This window comes from Arachis hypogaea, chromosome 20, assembly GCF_003086295.3.
Source record: "Arachis hypogaea cultivar Tifrunner chromosome 20, arahy.Tifrunner.gnm2.J5K5, whole genome shotgun sequence".
Classification (NCBI taxonomy): domain Eukaryota; kingdom Viridiplantae; phylum Streptophyta; class Magnoliopsida; order Fabales; family Fabaceae; genus Arachis; species Arachis hypogaea.
Genome location: NC_092055.1, coordinates 44,468,756 through 44,489,313, shown reverse-complemented (window position 1 = coordinate 44,489,313; position 20,558 = coordinate 44,468,756). Strand labels below are relative to the sequence as shown.

General features: G+C 37.6%; 2 protein-coding genes across 2 annotated transcripts; both read left to right on the top strand.

Annotated features, from left to right (window-relative positions):
• Positions 1–1,764: 1,764 nt before the first annotated feature.
• On the top strand, positions 1,765–19,541 carry LOC112785829 (protein NRT1/ PTR FAMILY 8.3-like). The gene is made up of 2 exons (XM_025829252.2): positions 1,765–2,035; positions 18,862–19,541. Exons 1-2 carry the CDS (start codon positions 1,765–1,767, stop codon positions 19,440–19,442), a joined length of 852 nt encoding a protein of 283 aa, XP_025685037.1. The 3' UTR covers positions 19,443–19,541.
• Positions 19,542–19,969: 428 nt separating this feature from the next.
• LOC140183058 (indole-3-acetic acid-amido synthetase GH3.10-like) lies at positions 19,970–20,353 on the top strand. Its single transcript, XM_072231059.1, has one exon. The coding sequence runs from the start codon at positions 19,970–19,972 to the stop codon at positions 20,351–20,353; it is 384 nt and encodes a 127-aa protein (XP_072087160.1).
• The last annotated feature ends 205 nt before the right edge of the window (positions 20,354–20,558 follow it).

The following is a 20,558-nucleotide window of genomic DNA, read 5'->3' as shown; positions in this document are numbered from 1 at the left end:
ATATAAATTTATATACATTAGCATTTCTGTTGCAATTTGATTTTTCCTTGTTGATTCAGTAAGTTCAATACATTGCATCCATATCTTAAATTATTGCGGGATTTCCGAATTTGCTGAGGCCAGGCTGATTGCATATACATGCTTCCTGTTGTTTTGGATTGGCTAAATTGCTTATTACATATACTTGCTAGTTTGGTATTACTTGTTCTAAGATGCATATTACCTGCTAATCCTGTTTGAAAGTGCTACTGATTGCATTATTCTGCTGTTTGATTTTCCGGGAACGTTCTTTTTATAGCCGGAATGCTGCCCAATTTTTCCAAAAACTGGTTTTACTTAACTGCTAGTCATGACTCGCCTTTGGTATTTTCACATTGTACTTTCCTTGGTTTATACCCAAAGCCAACTCATGACATTCTAGGCTAGCATTCCCTATCTTTTTTGGTTCCCTTCCAACTTCAATTGCATTATTGATGATTCGTAATCCTTTTCATGCTTCTTTTATTTTCATGTTTATCATCAATACTCTGCATTATCTGCTTGAATGTGAGTTGCTTGTTCTTCGAGTTTGTGCAATTCTGTTAGTTGAGAATTACAGTACCATGCCACTAACTTTAACTTCCCTTTTTAACTCTTGACTTTATTGACTCTTTAACTTCCCTTTTTAACTCTTCCCTTTCAACCTCTTTCAAGGCATGTTTATTGTTGTTTCCTGAGAAACAAGCATTTTGCATTTTATTCAATAGTTTTTGGATTGTGATTTCTATGTGAATCCTTTGAGTTTTACCTTGCATTCAGTCCAACATCCTATATAATTCTGACTCACTTCATGCATTGACTTTTATTCCTCTTTTGCACACTTACTGCTTGACTTGCTTGCTTACTGTTTGCCTTCCTGTTTTTTCTGCTTTGGTTTGCTAAATTATACCCTGGGAACTTTGTTTTTCAGGATGTCTGACCCAAAAGGGAAAGGAAAGACTAAGGCCACCACAGGAAAAAGGAAAAGAGGAGAATCCTCTGTCGCTCTATTAGACATACTGCATGATGATTCCTGGTGTGAAAAAAAATTCACTCCACAGGAAAAGGAAGATCAATTAGTACCCGCCTCTGACCCAGTTAAGTTTGAAAAACGATACTGTGAACTGAAATATCCGGTCTTTGCAAATACAAGGCACCTATATCTGGAAAAGACTCTCAGAATTCCACTTGCATTACAGCAGTACACCACTAAGCAGATCAAACAAAGAGGCTGGTTCTTTCTGGAAAGGAACTTAACTGAGGTTAATGCATCCTGGGTCCGGGAATTGTACTGCAACTATTATAAGACGACCCTAGATGCAGTCCAGCTCAGAGCTAGTTACTGAGGAGGCCATTGAGGATATCCTCTAATTCCAGCCTAAATCCGATTAGCCAGATGGTTATCAGCAGGCCGAGGAATCCATGAGGTTCATGAGCTTTGACTGGGAGGCAGTGAAGCGCACCATAGCCGTTGATCCAGCTGTCCCATGGGTTATGGGTAAGTCGACAGTAAACCCTAAAGGCATCAAGATCATTTATCTAAACGATGAGGCTCGGCTATGGCAACAAATTCTGAGCAACTATGTTATGCCAAGCACTCACGAAAATGAAGTGCTAGCTGCCATGATTACCCTCATCTGGTGCATCATGGAAGGCAAGGACCTGTACCTTCCCTGATTTATCCAGCACTACATGGCCAGGGTTCATGTCCGAGGCACTCTGCCCTTCCCCTATCTGATTACCCAGATGGGCCGCCGAGCTGAGGTACCCTGGGAGCTTGAGGATGAGAAACCACCAGCCGTCGACTGTAAGAAGATCATCCCACATGGCAGGAAGTTCGAGGCTCTGGGCTACAAACCACCCTCTCTTACTGCCTCTGCTGATGCAGCCACATCTTCTGCTGTCCCTTCAGAACCTGATGCACCACCCACACCCACAGCACCCTCACCTGCTTCCCAGCCCATCTACCACCTTGTGCACCGACTATTTGAGCACCTGGATCGGATGGAGCGTCGCAGTAAGCGACGCTATGAGCATTTGAAGCTGATGATCCGGTCGGGACACATTGACATCCCCTCCGAGCCTGACACACCATCGGAGCCATCTGAGGAGGAGGCGGATGAGCATGAGGAGGATGCACGGGCAGAGCCCCAGCAGGTAGAGCCCCAGCATGAGGAGCCTCAGTAGACACAGCCGGCAGATCCACAGGCACTATACAGGCAGAGCCTCAGGCACCTTCACTGCCAGAGCCCATACAGAAAGCATCAACACACCCTTCCGGAGGTGACGACCCTTCACACCCAGCCTGATTGAGCATCGAGGACGATGCTATTATATAAGTGTGGGGAGGTCGCCATCTTTGGCGAATTTTATTTTGGTGAACTACTTTCAGACCCTTTTTATCCTATTTTTGCTTTATTTTATTTTATTTTATCTTATTTTCCTTCCAATAGTTGCACATTTTCTTTTACTGTACTTTTGTTTATTCCTACTTTGTTACATTTTGCACTTTGGGCTGTATATATCTTAGATATTTAGCTTCATTTGCACTCTTAGCTTATTAGTTGTGATATAGAAAATATGGATTATTAAGTTTATTTTACCCTTTTTAGCATATGAGAATTTGGTTTAATTGAAAATAGAGAGTAAACTAGAAATTTTTAGTTTTTCATAATCACAACAATCCACTTAGTATATATATAGATATATAATAATAAATGTTGGTAAATTGACGATATTTTTCAAGAAATATATTTATTTTTATAAAAGCCATTTAAAGATTCACATTGATTAGAGTTGAAACTCTTTATCCCTACTTGCATGATATACCTGACTGATATATGGTTTTTGAGCCAAAGAACACACAACCCGTGAGTTTCTGAGCTTAATTGCATGGTTACATTATTTAACCATAGTTTTCATTCCTGTGTGTTTCTTCACTATGATTGCAAACTTTACTTTGTTCTATTCCATATGTCCAATATAGAATGTATTTACATGCTTGTATATGATTGAGGCCATTACTTGTTTTTGCTCACTTATCCCAAATAGCCTACCCTTTTAAGTCACCCTTGTTTGCCATCTTGAGCCTTTTAATCCCATTTATTCCATATTTTACCACATCACTAGTCTTAAGCAGAAAAACAAATTAATTACATCCAAATTGAATCTTTGGTTAGCTTAAGATAGAGATTGTGTATCCACTAAGTGTGGGAGAAACTGTGGGAACATGGGTTGATAGGAAAAGTATTCAATTGATAAATTATTTAGAATTTGGGTGCATGGTCATGTAAAACCAAAATAATTAAAATGACATGTGCATTGATATGTTATGCTTAAAAAATTTTATAATTAAATAAATAAATAAGGGGACACAAAATTACCCCAGTATTAAGTTTAGTAAAAATCAATGCACATATGATAAAATTAAAAATAATTTGGTGCATCGGTATGTTATACAAAAGTGGGAAAATTGGGTAGCTAGGCATATGTTAGTTTTGTATAGAGTATGTACATGTTAGGTGAGATCTTAGACTAATCAAGGATTCAATTTATAGCTCACTTGGCCATACATATATCCTCACCCTTGCCTTAACCCCATTACAACCTTGAAAAGACCTCATGATGTTTGCATGTATACATTAAATATTTGTTGATTGGTTAGATGAAGGACAAAGTTTTAGAAAGCATGACTAGAGAAGAGTAGAATGATTAGAGTGTATATACAAATCCAGTGAGGGTTCAATAGCTCATTTTCATACATCCATGTTTAATCACTGATTGTCTTGCAAGTTTGTGAACTCTTTTGATTAACTCAACTCAATTGTGAATGTGTTTTAACATGATTCGGCCCTTGGTTGTGCATATATGATTCCTTGAAAATTTGACTCAATCTAACCACATGTAAGCTTTATATATATAGGTGGATAATAATTAGAATTGCATGATTCATTTAGGTAGTTTGCATTTAGATAGATTGCATTGCATAGATTCCACCATTCTACCTTCACTCTTTTTCAGTTTCTCTTGAATTTAGCATGAGGACATGCTAATGTTTAAGTGTGGGGAGGTTGATAAACCACTATTTTATGATTTATCTTGTGCTCAATTAAGTGGTTTTTATCAAGTCTTTGCTCACTTATTCATATAATTTGCATGGTTTTACAATTCCTTTCTTATTCTGTGACATATGTGAAAACATATTTCCTATGCCTTACAACTATTAATTTTAATTACCCTTTATTACCATTTGATGAGCGGATAATTTATACCCTTTTTGGCATTGTTTTTACATAGTTTTTAGTAAGATTTAGTTACTTTTTATTATATTTTTATTAGTTTTTATTCAAAAATTACATTTCTGGACTTTACTATGAGTTTGTGTATTTTTCTATAATTTCAAGTATTTTCTGGCTAAAATTGAGGGACCTGAGCAAAAATCTGATTCAGAGGCTGAAAAATGAAATATATTTTCTCGAGCTACAGAAGTCCAATTAGCGCGCTCTCAATTGCGTTGGAAAGTAGACATCCTGGGCTCTCCAAGAAAATATAATAGTTTATATATTGCCCGAGATTTGATGGCCCAAACTGGCATCCAAAGTCAGCCTAAAACTTTCTAGCGTAAAACGCCAGAACTGGCACCTTTTTTGGCGTTAAACGCCCATTCTGGCACTCAGGGTGGCATTTAACGCCAACTTTGGGCATATGAACGTGAAAGCTTGAAAGCTCAGCCCAGGCACGCACCAAGTGGTTCTCAGAAGTGGATTTCTGCACTATCTGCGCTTAGTTACTCATTTTCTGTAAACCTGAGTTACTAGTCTAGTATAAAAACTACTTTTAAGGATTCATTTTGTAACTTATGAAATTTTTTACACTTCATATTGTATTTTCTATAGCATGAGTCTCTAAACCCCATAGGTGGGGGTGAGGAGCTCTGCTGTGTTTCAATGGATTAATGCAATTACTATTGTTTTCTATTCAATCATGCTTGATTTCATTCTAAGATACTCACTCGTACTTCAATATGGAGAATATGATGATCCGTGACACTCATCATTATCCTCAACCTATGAACGCGTGCCTGACAACCACTCCCGTTCTATCTGAGCTTAATGTAGTCATTGGGCAACAGCTTGAGTGTGTATCTCTTGGGTTTCTAATCCACGGACCGAGTCCGGAGGTTAGAACCTTCGTGGTATAGGCTAGAATCAATTGGCATCATTCCTAGGATCCAGAAAGTCTAAACCTTGTCTGTGGTATTCCGAGTAGGATCTTGGAAGAGATGACTGTGACGAGCTTCAAACCTGCGAATGTTGGGCACAGTGACAGTGTGCAAAAGGACAAGGGTCTTATTCCGACGCTAGTGGGAACCGACAGATGATTAGCCGTGCGGTAGCTGTACATGGTATTTTTCATCCGAGACGAGAAATCCGACAGTTGATTAGCCGTGCAGAGATCGTACCTTGTATTTTTCATCCAAGAGGATCATAAAGCTTGCCATTAAAGGAAGCCATGCGTGTTTGGAGAAGAAGGCAGTAGGAAAGCAGAGATTCAGAGGACAGAGCATCTCCGGAACCTCAGCCTATTTCTCATTACTGAATCACAAGTACTATTTATTTCATGTTATTTATTTTTCATAAATACAATCACTCTTATCATTAATCTCCTGACTAAGATTTACAAAATAACTATAGCTTGCTTCAAGCTGACAATCTCCGTGGGATCGACCCTTACTCACGTAAGGTATTACTTGGACGACCCAGTGCACTTGCTGGTTAGTTGTGCGGAGTTGTGAAAAGTGTAATCACAATTTCGTGCACCAAGTTTTTGGCGTCGTTGTAGGGGATTGTTCGAGTTTGGACAAATAACGGTTTATTTTGTTGCTTAGATTAGAAAAAATCTATCTTTTGGGTTTAGAGTCACTAAAATTGAGTCTTCTATTATTGTTTTTGGTTAAAATTTAAAATCCTTATTTTATTTTTCTAAATTGTTTTCAAAAATTAAAAAAAAAACCAATAACTTTATAATTTAGTCTTCTGTTTGAGATTAGTTTTATGTTTTAAGTTTGGTGTCAATTGCATGATTTTATTTTTCTTTCAATTTTTCGAATTATATGTTCTTAGTTCTTTCTTAATCTTCAAGTTGCTCTTATTTATTTTCCTTGTTTGATCTTTAGTTTTTCTTGTTTTGTGCCTTTTCTTGTTTTTCTTGTGCATTTTCAAATTATTAGTGTCCAAAATATAAAATTTTTAAGTTTGGTGTCCTTTGTGTTTCTATTTTCTTAAAAATTTTTAAAATTTATTCTTGGTGTTCATCTTGATTTTCAAAGTGTTCTTGGTGTTCATCTTGACATTCAAAGTTTTCCTGTTTGCTTTCTTTTTTTTGATCTAAAAATTCTAAGTTTGGTGTCATTTTATTATTTTTCTCTTTCCTCATTAAATTCAAAAATTCAAAAAAATATCCTTTCCTTTATTTGCTCATTATTTTCGAATTCCTTAGGTTGACTTAGTCAAAATTTTTAAAATTTGGTAGTTTCTTGTTAGGCAAGTTAAAATTTCAATTTAAGAAAATTTATCTTCTTAAATCTTTTTCAAAACAAATTCTTTTTCAAATTTCTTTTATTATTTTTCGAAAATCCTTTAAAAAAAATTTTCAAAATCTTTTTCTTTTCTTATTCATAATTTTCGAATTACGTGTACCATTTTATTATTTTGATTGAAAAATTTTAAGTTTGCTGTTTCCTTGTTGAGAAAGTTTCAATCTTCAAATTTTAAAACCATATCCAAAATTTTTTAAATCTTCTTAATTAGCCATTTTAGTATTTGAATTTTTTTATTTATTTTAATCTATTTTATTTTATTTTATTTTATTTAATTTTTGAAGCTTATTTTTCTAGTTTCCAATTATTTTATTTTATTTTCTTCTCTTTTGAATTCGGTTAGCATTAAATAAATAAAATAAAAACAAAAATGTTTTGATTTTTCTTTTACTTTATTTCTATTTTACAATCTACAACATCTCCCTTTCTCCATCATGGACCTAAGTGGAAATGAACAGTACAGAAGGACTCTGGGGTCATATGCTAACCCCACTAATGCTTCCTATGGGAGTAGTATCTGTATACTTCCCATCAGAGCAAGCAGTTTTGAGCTAAATTCTCAGCTCATTATCATGGTGCAGCAAAACTACCAGTATTCTGGTCTTCCACAGGAAGAACGTACTGAGTTTCTGGCACAGTTCTTACAAATTGCTGACACAGTACGTGATAAGGAAGTAGATCAGGATGTCTATATATTATTACTATTAAACAACCAACCCACAGCAAGCATAAGAACATGCAAACAGTTATCAGACAAATTCTTGAATCAATATTTCCCTCCTAAAAGGATTGCACAGCTAAGGCTGGACATCCAAGGCTTTAAACAAGAGGATAATGAATCCCTTTATGATGCCTGAGAGAGGTACAAAGGGATGCTAAGGAGATACCCCTCTGAAATATTTTCAGAATGGGTACAGTTGGATATCTTTTACTATGGCCTTACAGAAAAGGACCAAATATCTTTAGACCACTCAGCTGGTGGATCTATACATATGAGAAAGACAATTGAAGAGGCTCAAGAGCTCATTGATACAGTTGCTAGAAATTAATATCTATACTTAAGTAGTGGGACCTCCATGAAAGAAGAAGCTAATGCAGTATCCACTAAACTTAGTCCTCAAGAACAAGTTGCTAAACTCAATCAGCAATTGCTTATTATAACAAAACAGTTTGCAGAATTCAAAGAGATGCTCCAAGACACTAAAAATGCTAGCCAGAATATGAAAGCACAATTGGATCAGACAAGACAGCAGCTATCTAAACAGATAACAGAAGAATGCCAAGCTGTTCAATTAAGAAGAGGAAAGACATTGAATGTCTCAATTCAAAGCAGCAAAAAGCCAAGAAAGGAACAAATAACAGAGGATTACCAACCCACTACCTAAAATCCCTCTGAGGACAGTAAAAGCCCAGAGAGGAATGATTCTGGCGTTCAAATGCCAGAAAAGGGTAAGAAAGTGGCGTTAAACGCCCAAGGGATGGCCAGTTCTGGTGTCCAAACGCCAGAAAAGGGTGGCAATCTGGCGTTAAACGCCCATGCAACACCCAATTTTGGCATTCAAATGCCAATAAGGGATCAGACACCTACAAGTGCTGATAACAACCCCCTTAAGCAGGCTTCTCCAACCACTTCTGTAGGAAATAAACCTGCAGCAACTAAGGTTAAAGAATACAAAGCCAAGATGCCTTATCCTCAGAAACTCTGCCAAGCGGAACAGGATAAACAATTTGCCCACTTTGCATACTATCTCAGGACCCTTGAAATAAAGATTTCGTTTGCAGAGACACTTGAGCAAATACCTTCTTATGCTAAGTTCATGAAAGAGATCTTAAGTCATAAGAAGGATTGGAGAGAAATTGAAAAAGTTTTTCTCACTGAAGAATACAGTGCAGTCATTCTGAAAAGCTTACCAGAGAAGCTTAAAGACCCCGGAAGCTTTATGATACCATGCACATTAGAGGGTGCTTGTACCAAGACAGCTCTATGTGATCTTGGGGCAAGTATCAACCTAATACCTGCATCTATTATCAAAAAGCTTGGTTTGACTGATGAAGTTAAACCAACCCGAATATGCCTCCAACTTGCTGATGGCTCCATTAAAATCCCATCAGGCATAATTGAGGACATGATTGTCAAGGTTGGGCCATTTGCCTTCCCTACTGACTTTGTAGTGCTAGAAATGGAGGAGCACAAGAGTGGAACTCTTATTCTAGGAAGACCTTTTCTAGCAACTGGACGAACTCTTATTGACGTCCAAAAAGGGGAGATAACCCTGAGAGTCAATGAGGATGAGTTTAAGTTGAATGCTGTCAAAGTTATGCAACATCCAGACACACCAAAAGACTGCCTGAGCGCTGATATTATTGATTCCTTGGTGGAAGAGGTCAATATGACTGAGAGTCTCGAATCAGAGCTAGAAGACATTTTTAAAGATGTTCAGCCTGATCTGGAGGAATCAGAGAAAACAAAAGAACCTCTAAAAACTCCTCAGGAAGAGGATAATCCTCCTAAACCTGAGCTCAAACCACTACCACCCTCTCTGAAATATGCATTTCTAGGAGAAGATGATATTTTTCCTGTGATCATAAGCTCTACCTTAGAGCCACAGGAAGAGAAAGCACTAATTCAGGTGCTAAGGACACACAAGACAGCTCTTGGGTGGTCCATAAGTGATCTTAAGGGCATTAGCCTATCTAGATGCATGCACAAGATCCTATTGGAGGATGATGCTAAGCCAGTGGTTCAACCACAGAGGCGGTTGAATCCAGCCATGAAGGAGGTGGTGCAGAAAGAGGTCACTAAGTTACTAGAGGATGGGATTATTTATCCTATTTCTGATAGCCCCTGGGTGAGCTCTGTCCAAGTTATCCCCAAGAAGAGAGGCATGACAGTAGTTTATAATGAAAAGAATGAACTGGTTCCTACAAGAATAGTTACAGGGTGGCGTATGTGTATTGACTACAGAAGGCTCAATACAGCCACCAGAAAGGATTATTTTCCTTTACCATTCATAGACCAGATGCTAGAGAGACTAGCAGGCCATGAATACTACTGCTTTTTGGATGGCTATTCAGGTTACAACCAAATTGCAGTAGATCCTCAAGACCAAGAGAAAACAGCATTCACATGTCCATCTGGAGTATTTGCCTACAGAAGAATGACATTTGGTCTGTGCAATGCACTTGAAACCTTTCAGAGGTGCATGCTTCTATTTTCTCTGATATGGTAGAGAAATTTCTGAAAGTCTTCATGGATGACTTCTCAATATTTGGAGACTCATTCAGCTCCTGTCTTGATCATCTAGCACTTGTTCTGAAAAGGTACCAAGAGACTAACCTGGTTTTAAACTGGGAGAAATGTCACTTTATGGTGACTGAAGGAATTATCCTTGGGCACAAAATTTTGAACAAAGGAATAGAGGTGGATAAAGCTAAAGTAGAGGTAATTGAAAAATTACCACCACCTACCAATGTTAAGGCAATCAGAAGCTTTCTGGGGCATGCAGGATGCTATAGAAGGTTTATAAAGGATTTTTCAAAAATTGCAAAACCTCTGAGTAATCTGCTAGCTGCTGACACACCATTTGTCTTTGACACGGAGTGTCTACAGGCGTTTGAAACTCTGAAATCTAAGCTGGTTACAGCACCAGTTATTTCTTCACCAAACTGGACATTACCGTTCGAATTGATGTGTGATGCCAGTGACCATGCCATTGGTGCAGTATGGGACAAAGGCATAACAAGCTTTTGCATGTCATTTATTATGCTAGTTGTGTTTTGAATGACGCACAGAAAAATTACACATCCACAGAAAAAGAGTTGCATGCAGTGGTTTATGCCATTGACAAGTTCAGATCTTATTTAGTGGGATCAAAAGTGATTGTGTACACTGACTATGCTGCTCTAAAATATCTCCTCACAAAGCAGGATTCAAAACCCAGACTCATCAGATGGCTGTTGCTTCTGCAAGAGTTTGATATAGAAATAAGAGACAGAAAAGGGACAGAGAACCAGGTAGCAGATCACCTGTCCCGAATAGAACCAGTAGCAGGGGCGTCCCTCCCTCCTACTGAAATCTCTGAAACCTTTTCGGATGAGCAACTCTTTGCCATTCAGGAATTACCATGGTTTGCAGACATTGCAAACTATAAAGCTGCGAGATTCATACCCAAAGAGTACAGTAAGCAACAAATGAAAAAGTTGATTTCTGATGCAAAGTACTACTTGTGGGATGAATCATATCTCTTTAAGAGGTATGCAGATGGAGTAATCTGCAGATGTGTGCCTAGAGAAGAGGCACAGAAGATCTTATGGCATTGCCATGGATCACAATATGGAGGACACTTTGGAGGTAAGTGAACAGCCACCAAGGTTCTCCAATATGGCTTATACTGGCCCACTCTCTATAGAGACTCCCAAGAGTTTGTACGTAACTGTGACAGTTGCCAGAGAGCTGGTAATCTGCCTCATGGTTACGCCATGCCTCAACAAGGGATCTTAGAGATTGAGTTATTTGATGTATGGGGTATTGACTTCATGGGGCCTTTCCCACCATCATACTCAAACACTTATATTTTGGTGGTAGTAGACTATGTATCTAAATGAGTGGAGGTAATTGCAACGCCCAATAATGACACTAAGACAGTAATGAAGTTCCTCCAGAAGCATATATTCAGCAGGTTCGGTGTTTCTAGGACACTGATCAGTGATGGAGGCACTCATTTCTACAATAAACAGCTTGACTCTGCTCTGGTCCGATATGGGATTAACCATAAAGTAGCAACTCCATATCATCCACAGGCAAATGGGCAGGCTGAAGTCTCGAATAGAGAATTAAAATGAATCCTGGAGAGGACTGTAAGTACCCGTAGAAAGGATTGGGCAAGAAGTCTGGATGATGCTCTGTGGGCATACAGAACAGCATTCAAGACTCCTATAGGAACCTCTCCCTACCAGCTTGTGTATGGCAAAGCCTGTCATCTACCAGTGGAGCTAGAACATAAAGCCTACTGGGAGACCAGGTTCCTAAACCTTGATGCTAAGGTAGCTGGAGAGAAAAGATTACTCCAATTGAATGAGCTGGAAGAGTTCAGACTCAGTTCTTTCGAAAATGCTAAAATTTATAAAGAGAAAGCAAAAAGATGGCATGACAAAAGGTTGTCTTCTAGAGTCTTTGAGGCAGGACAGAAGGTCCTACTGTTTAACTCTAGGCTCAGATTGTTCCCTAGGAAGTTGAAATCCCGGTGGAGGGGACCATATGTGATTACAAGTGTGTCACCATATGGTTACGTAGAGCTTCAAGATATTGATTCTGACAAAAAGTTCATTGTTAATGGACAGAGAATCAAATATTATCTTAAAGGCAATGTTGAGCAAGAATGCTCAAAGCTGAGACTAAATTAAAAGCTCAGTAAAGTCCAGCTAAAGACAGTAAAGAAGCGCTTACTGGGAGGCAACCCAGCCATTATTAGATGTTTATAACAATTATATAAGTTTATTTAATTTTGTTAATTATGTTTGTTAATGCTTGTCAGTGAAAAAGTCAAGGAAATGAAGGTTCAGAACATAAAACAGAAGAATCACAGAGAAAAAGGGCTCACTGGCGTTAAAACGCCAATAAAGAGGCAAATTGGGCGTTAAACGCCAGAATGGCTATCATTTTGGGCGTTTAATGCCAGTAAAGATATCATTCTGGGTGTTAAACGCCAGAATGGGCAGCATTCTGGGCGTTTAACGCCAGAAACAGCAGCATCCTGAGCATTCAGAAAAATGCCCAGTAAGAAAGGATTTTTGGCGTTTAACGCCAGTCAGGGTGTCTGGCTGGGCATTAAACACCCAAAATGGCCACCAGATGGGCGTTAAACGCCAGAATGGCTATCATTCTGGGTGTTTAACGCCAGAACAGCTAAGGGAGAGGTAATTTCGTTTCCAATTCAATTTTTTTTTCAAATCTTCTTGTTTTACTTCAAAATTTTCTGCATCCAAACATTACAAACATTCAATTTTAATTTCCATTCACAAAAATTTCATAACCTTATAAATTCTTTTAATTCTCTTTCAATTCTTTTCAATTCTTTTTCAAAAACTCATTCATCTTTCCAATTTCTTTTCAAATATTTTTAACTCATTCATATTATCTTTTATTTCTTAGATGCATAAACAAAAATTCAGATTTAATCTCCTCATATCTTTTTCCTATCTTTTAAATTTTTGTAAAGAATCTCATCTTTTCATATCATGTTTATCTTTTATCAATCATATCTTTCAATCATATCTTCTTCTAAAATCTCAAAACCATTCCCTTCCTCCCCTCTTTTTATACATTCGGCCATCCCCCTTCCTCCATCATTCAAATCCTTCTCTCCATCTATTCATCTTCTTTCTTTACTTTTGCTTGAGGACAAGCAAACCTCTAAGTTTGGTGTGATTTTCCGTAATCATTGACCAAGATCATGGCCCCTAAAGGAAAACAAACCACTCCAAGAAGCAAGAAAGAAAACAATCCAAAACCAAAATGGATGCGTGAGAGATTCTGTACCAAAGAACATGCAGATCATTACTTCAAAATAGTGTGCAGAAGATCAGTGATCCTGGAAGTCAAGTTCGATATGAAAGAAGACGAATATCCGGAGATCCAAGAGTAGATTCGAAACAGAGGCTGGGAAATCCTATCTAATCCTAAGATGAATGTGGGAAAAAACATGGTCCAGGAATTCTATGCAAATCTGTGGCTGACAGATAAGCAAAGAATGGAGGGAACTGCCTTCCACACTTTTCGAACCATGGTCAGAGGGAGGATTATCTACTTCTATCTTGACAAAGTGAGAGAAGTCCTCAAACTTCCTCAACTGGAGGATGATCTAGAATCCTTTAATAGGAGAATGGCTAAAGATAAAAAGCTGGATCAAGTTCTAGAGGACATATGCCTCCCTGGAACCAAGTGGATAACCAATGCAAAAGGTGTTCCAAACCAATTGAAGAGAGGAGACCTTAAGCCAGTTGCTAGGGGCTGGCTGGATTTTATTGGGCGGTCTATACTTCCCACCAGTAATCACTCTGAAGTCACTGTCAAAAGAGCAGTGATGATTCACTGTATTATGCTGGGAAAGAAGTGGAGGTTCATCAGCTAATTCCTTGTGAAATTTACTTATTTGCAAACAAGGAATCTACTGAAGCCAAATTGGCTTACCCAAGCTTGATCAGTCTGTTATGTAAAGATGCGGGAGTACAGATAGGTGTGAATGAGTATATCCCAGTTGAACACCCAATCACTAAAAGGGTAATGGATGGACCTCAAGTTCAAGACAACCTCACCAAGAGGAGGGCGCATGAACTCCTCCCAGAAATTCCTCAATTTGACTATTGGGCCCGCTTAGAAGCATCTGTCAACAAGCTGCAAGAATCTATGGATCAACTCAGAGAAGAGCAGCAGAATCAGAACAGCATGCTCTGCAAACTGCTCAGAGAACAAGAGGAGCAAGGGCGTGAGCTACATGAACTAAAGCGCCAGAAGGTGATCCTTGAAGAGTCGGACATCCTACAGATTGAAGGAGCACCTATATCTCAAAATAAAGGTTGTTGAGTCCTAACTCTCTGATAACTTTTATTATTAGAAACCTATTTTAAGAGTTACATAAGCATTAGTATTAGAGTCATTTATTTTTATGTCTTTAATTTTCTTTCTTTTATTATTATTTGTTTGCTTTTATGTTTATTTTATGTCTTATTCCATGATCAATAAAGTTTAGAGTCTATGTCTTAAAGTTATGAATGATTCCATGAATCCCTCACCTTTCTTAATTGAATAATATTTTTATTTGCAAAAGAAAAAGAAGTACATGATTTCGAATTCTATCTTGAAATTAGTTTAATTATCCTGATGTAGTGGCAATACTTTTTGTTTTCTGAATGAATGCTTGAACAGTGCATATTTTTGAATTTATTATTTATGAATGTTAAAATTGTTGGCTCTTGAGAGAATAAAGAAAAAAGAGAAATGTTATTGATAATCTGAAAAATCATAAAATTGATTCTTGAAGCAAGAAAAAGCAGTCAAAAACACAAAGCTTGCGAAAAAAAAAGAGAAGAAAAAGAAAGAAAAAGAAAAAGCAAGCAGAAAAAGCCAATAGCCCTTTAAACCAAAAGGCAAGGGTAAAGAGGATCCAAGGCTTTGAGCATTAATGGATAGGAGGGCCCACAGGAATAAAATCCTGGCCTAAGCGACTAAATCAAGCTGTCCCTAACCATGTGCTTGTGGCGTGAAGGTGTCAAGTGAAAAGCTTGAGACTGAGCAGTTAAATTCGTGGTCCAAAAGCAAAAAGAGTGTGCTTAAGAGCTCTAGGCACCTCTAACTGGGGACTCTAGCAAAGCTGAGTCACAATCTGAAAAGGTTCACCCAGTTATGTGCCTGTGGCATTTATGTATCTGGTGGTAATACTGGAAAATAAAATGCTTAGGGTCACAGCCAAGACTCATAAAGTAGCTGTGTTCAAGAATAAACATACTGAACTAAGAGAATCAATAACACTATCTGAATTTTGAGTTCCTATAGATGCCAATCATTCTAAACATCAAAGGATAAAGTGAGATGCCAAAACTGTTCAGAAGCAAAAAGGCTACAAGTCCCGCTCATCTAATTAAAGCTAATCTTCATTGATAAGTTTGGAATTCATTGTATATTCTCTTCTTTTTATCCTATTTTGTTTTCAGTTGCTTGGGGACAAGCAACAATTTAAGTTTGGTGTTGTGATGAGCGGATAATTTATACCCTTTTTGGCATTATTTTTACATAGTTTTTAGTAAGATTTAGTTACTTTTTATTATATTTTTATTAGTTTTTATTCAAAAATCACATTTCTGGACTTTATTATGAGTTTGTGTGTTTTTCTGTAATTTCAAGTATTTTCTGGTTGAAATTGAGGGACCTGAGCAAAAATCTGATTTAGAGGCTGAAAAAGGACTGCATATGCTGTTGGATTCTGACCTTGCTGCACTCGAAATGGATTTTCTCGAGCTACAGAAGTCCAATTGGAGAGCTCTCAATTGATTTGGAAAGTAGAGATCCTGGGCTTTCCAGCAATTAGTAATAGTCCATACTTTGCCTAAGATTTTAGGGCCCAAACTAGCGTCCAAAGTCAGCCTAAAACTTTCTGGCGTAAAACGCCAGAACTGGCACCTTTTTCAGCATTAAACGCCCATTCTGGCACTCAGGGTGGCGTTTAACGCCAACTTTGGGCACATGAACGTGAAAGCTTGAAAGCTCAGCCCATGAACGCACCAAGTGGGTCCTAGAAGTGGATTTCTGCACTATCTGCGCTTAGTTACTCATTTTCTGTAAACCTGAGTTACTAGTCTAGTATAAAAACTAATTTTAAGGATTCATTTTGTAACTTATGACATTTTTTACACTTCATATTGTATTTTCTTCGGCATGAGTCTCTAAACCCCATAGGTGGGGGTGAGGAGCTCTGCTGTGTTTCAATGGATTAATGCAATTACTACTGTTTTTCTATTCAATCATGCTTGATTTCATTCTAAGATACTCACTCGTACTTCAATATGGAGAATATGGTGATCCGTGACACTCATCATTATCCTCAACCTGTGAATGCATGCTTGACAACCACTCCCGTTCTATCTGAGCTCAACGTAGTCATTGGGTGACAGCTTGAGTGTGTATCTTTTGGGTTTCTAATCCACGGACCGAGTCCGAAGGTTAGAACCTTCGTGGTATAGGCTAGAATCAATTGGCAGCATTCCTGGGATCCGGAAAGTCTAAACCTTGTCTGTGGTATTCCGAGTAGGATTTGGGAAGGAATGACTGTGACGAGCTTCAAATCTGCGAATGTTAGGCACAGTGACAGTGTGCAAAAGGACAAGGGTCTTATTTCGACGCTAGTGGGAACCGACAGATGATTAGCCGTGCGGTAGCTGTACATGGTATTTTTCATCCGAGACGAGAAATCCGACAGTTGATTAGCCATGCATAGATCGTACCTGGTATTTTTCATCCGAGAGGATCATAAAGCTTGCCATTGAAGGAAGCCATGCGTGTTTGGAGAAGAATGCAGTAGGAAAGTAGAGATTCAGAGGACAGAGCATCTCCGGAACCTCAGCCTGTTTCTCATTACTGAATCACAAGTACTATTTATTTCATGTTATTTATTTTTCATAAATACAATCACTCATATCATTAATCTCCTGACTAAGATTTACAAAATAACTATAGCTTGCTTCAAGTCGACAATCACCGTGGGATCGACCCTTACTCACGTAAGGTATTACTTGGACGACCCAGTGCACTTGCTGGTTAGTTGTGCGGAGTTGTGAAAAGTGTAATCACAATTTTGTGCACCACCATTCGATGCCGTGATCTGTGTGTTAAGTATTTTTCAGGCTTTATAGGGCAGAAATGGCTTAGAGGACAGAAAAGAAACATGCAAAAATGGAAGGAACTCGCGAAAATAAAGTTTTGAAGAAAATGGCAGCGATGCGCACGCATGGACGACGCAGACGCATGCTTAGTGCAGAGCACAAGCGACGCGTACGCGTGACTACCACGTACGCGTGACAAGGAAAACTTCCAAATGACACGCACGGGTGACCTACGCGTACGCGTGACAGACGCCACGTGCAGAAAGCTGCAGAATTCGCCCCCAGCAATTTCTGGGCTCTTTTTCGGCCCAAATCCAAGCCCAAAAACACAGAATAGAGGCTGGAGAATGAGGAAATCAATTCATTCATCAATCATTCATTCATTATATACAATTTTTAGTTTCTAGAGAGAGAGGCTCTCTCCTCTCTCTCTTAGGTTTTAGGAATTAGGATTTCTCTTAGTTTATGGTTTATTCCTTCTCAATTCCAGGTTCAATGTTCCTTTAATTTAGTTTCTTTTCTACTTTTATTTATTCTAAGCATTCTGGTTTATTTATTCCCTTTATTGATTATTTAATGTTGCCACTTTGATTCATGAACTCCATGTTAGATTTGAATTTCTATTTAATATAATTTGAGGTATTTCAGATTTAAGATTGCTTTATTCAATTCATGTTATTGATGCTTTTAAATTAATTTAGATTTTTCTCCTTTGATTTGGTGGAGTAATTGGTGACACTTGAGTTATCAAACTCCATTGTTGATTGAAAATTGGAATTTGCTGATTGATTTGGATCCCTCTAAAGCTAGTCTTTCCTCAGGAGTTGACTAGGACTTGAGGAATCCCATTAATTGGTCCACTTGACTTTCCTTTATTTAGTAAGGGTTAACTAAGTGGGAGCAAAAGCCAATTCTCATCACAATTGATAAGGATAACTAGGATGGAATTTCCAGTTCTTATACCTTGCAATGGTTTTTATGATAATTAATTTACTTTCTTGCCAATTTATTTCCTTGTTCCCTATTTCAAAAACTCAAAAAGATACTTTTTCATAACCAATAATAAATCATACTTCCATGTAATTCCTTGAGAGACGACCCAAGGTTTAAATACTTCAGTTATAAATTTTATTGGGTTTGCTTTAGTGACAACCAAAACTTTTGTACGAAAAGATTTTCTATTAGTTTAGAAACTATACTTTCAACGAGAATTCATTTGCAAAATTCTTTACTGATAGAAACCCGCTCGTCAAGACCTTTGTGCAGATAAATGAAAGAATACATTGATCTCTCAGCACCAGAGACAAACTAATCACCAAATGGGTTCAATGGATTGAATTGGCCTTCTGCTGGAATTAGGGGTGTTCTGTTTGCGATTTGGTTCAATTTTTAGAAGAAAATTCATCTGATCCAATTTTGTATTATTTTTTTGGTTCGGTTTGGTTTGGTTTTTTTATCAAAACCAACCAAACCAAACTAATTGAAATCGGTTTGATTTAATTCGGTTTTTTGGTTTTTACATTCATTAAAAAGATTTCATGTTCTAATAATATATGAGGAACTAAAACCTTCTTAACTTATTTTCAAATCAGTGATATTAATATAGAATACATAAAGGCCAAGACACTTGGTCTAGTAAAATGGTGCTGATTTGCAAGACAATTGGCTCCTATTTAGTGCTTTATTGTCATCAAAATTCAGTGAAGAGGATTCGCATATGTCTGGATGCATACTATACCTGCCATGATAAAAAAATCAAGAAAAGGATTCAAGACAAATTCAGCACAAAGTTTCAAATATTTGATCCAAGTGGAAACTAGTCCCATGTAGAATTTATCTACTTCCCATACATTCTGTTCGTTCAAGCGTAGTGGCAAGAAAAATTAAACAAGAATACAGAACAAATTTTCAAACAAAAATTATCAAACAGAACAACAAATTTAGTGATCGAGAGAGGGAATTTTCTGTGTTTCATAGAATGGGAGTTGGCATTCTTATTTCGGTTGCAGGCATTTCGGCCGTAGTTGTGGTGGAGATCATGCCTATGCAGCGTGTGAGAGAGCTCAACCTTATTTACAAATATGTTGCTGTAACCATTAGTGTGCTCTGGCAAATACCTCAAAACTTCTTATTGGGTGCATCCAAGGTATTCATGTTTGCCGGACAGGTTGAGTTCTTATACGATCAATCTCTCGATGCTATGCGATCTTTATGCACAACACTGCCACTTGTGAGTTTTGCACTGGGGAACTACTTGAACTCTTTGATTCTTACTGTGGTAATTCACTTTACGACACAAGGCAGAAAACTAGGATGGATACTGGATAACTTGAACGAAGGTCATCTTGATTACTTTTTCTGGCTTTTAGCTGGACTTAGTTTCTTAAATTTGTTGGTATACATTGTCACCGCCAAAAACTACAAGAAGAAGAAGGCTATTGCTATTTTTTAAGGCCTTCAGGCATATCTATCTAGAGTGGAAGCATGTTATGACATTTCCTTTTTTTTCTTTTTGGTGATTATTCTTTATCTGAGAACTAGCTCAGGAACACAGCCTAAATCATCTAATATATTATTCTTTATTATAAAAGTTTACTGGGCTCTCCCTACTCTGCAATATAAGCTTCATTGCTTCAATCCCCCCCCTTACTCCCTTAGCTTTGACACAATACAACATCCAAAATATCAAAAAAAGAGGAAAAATAATTTTATATATATATATATATATATATATATATATATATAGATAGATAGATAAGGAGAGGGGGATAATTATTCAATGGTGGGGCTCCTCTCTCTCTTTCTTTCTCTCTCTCTCTTGGCCTTTTCTACCTACTTGCCTTATACAAAAACCGGACCCTCCACTCACAACCAAATATGAGATAATTATTCACTTTTAGTGCAATACTATTTGCTACAATAACACTATTATATCTACTATCTTATTCCATTCTACTAAGCTACTTGTTCATCATCATAATGGATAAACATGAACCTGAAGTAGTTAGAAGCACTAGCAGTTATGTCAACAATGGGAACATCAATGATCATGAAGGCGACATCATTAGGTGGTTCGAGGAAGTGTCCACGAAGGCTGGTGCGGTCCAAACGGAGGTGCTATGCTGGTTCCTGAAAGAGAATTTCAAGGTGGAATATCTGAAGAAATGGTTGTTAGTAGGGAAGGAAGAGATTAATGTGGCAGAGATGGATGCATGTGCTTTGGAATCTCTTTTCACTTCTGTGGTTCCTCTTTGCTCTCATGAGGATTTTGAACCATTTATTCAAAGGGTTGCAGATGGGGACACTACCTCTATACTCACTCAGCAACCCATAACCACTCTTCCACTAGCATGTTGTAGTTAACCACCATGTAATTTGAATTCACTATCTATTATATGGCAATTGTGTATAATTGATGTATTTTTTTGTTAGGTGATTGATGAACGGATATTTTATATGCCTTTTGACATCATTTTCATATAGTTTTTAGCATGTTTTGTTTAAGTTTTATTAAGTTTTCATAAGTTTTTGTACAAAATTCACATTTTTAGATTCTACTTTGAGTTTG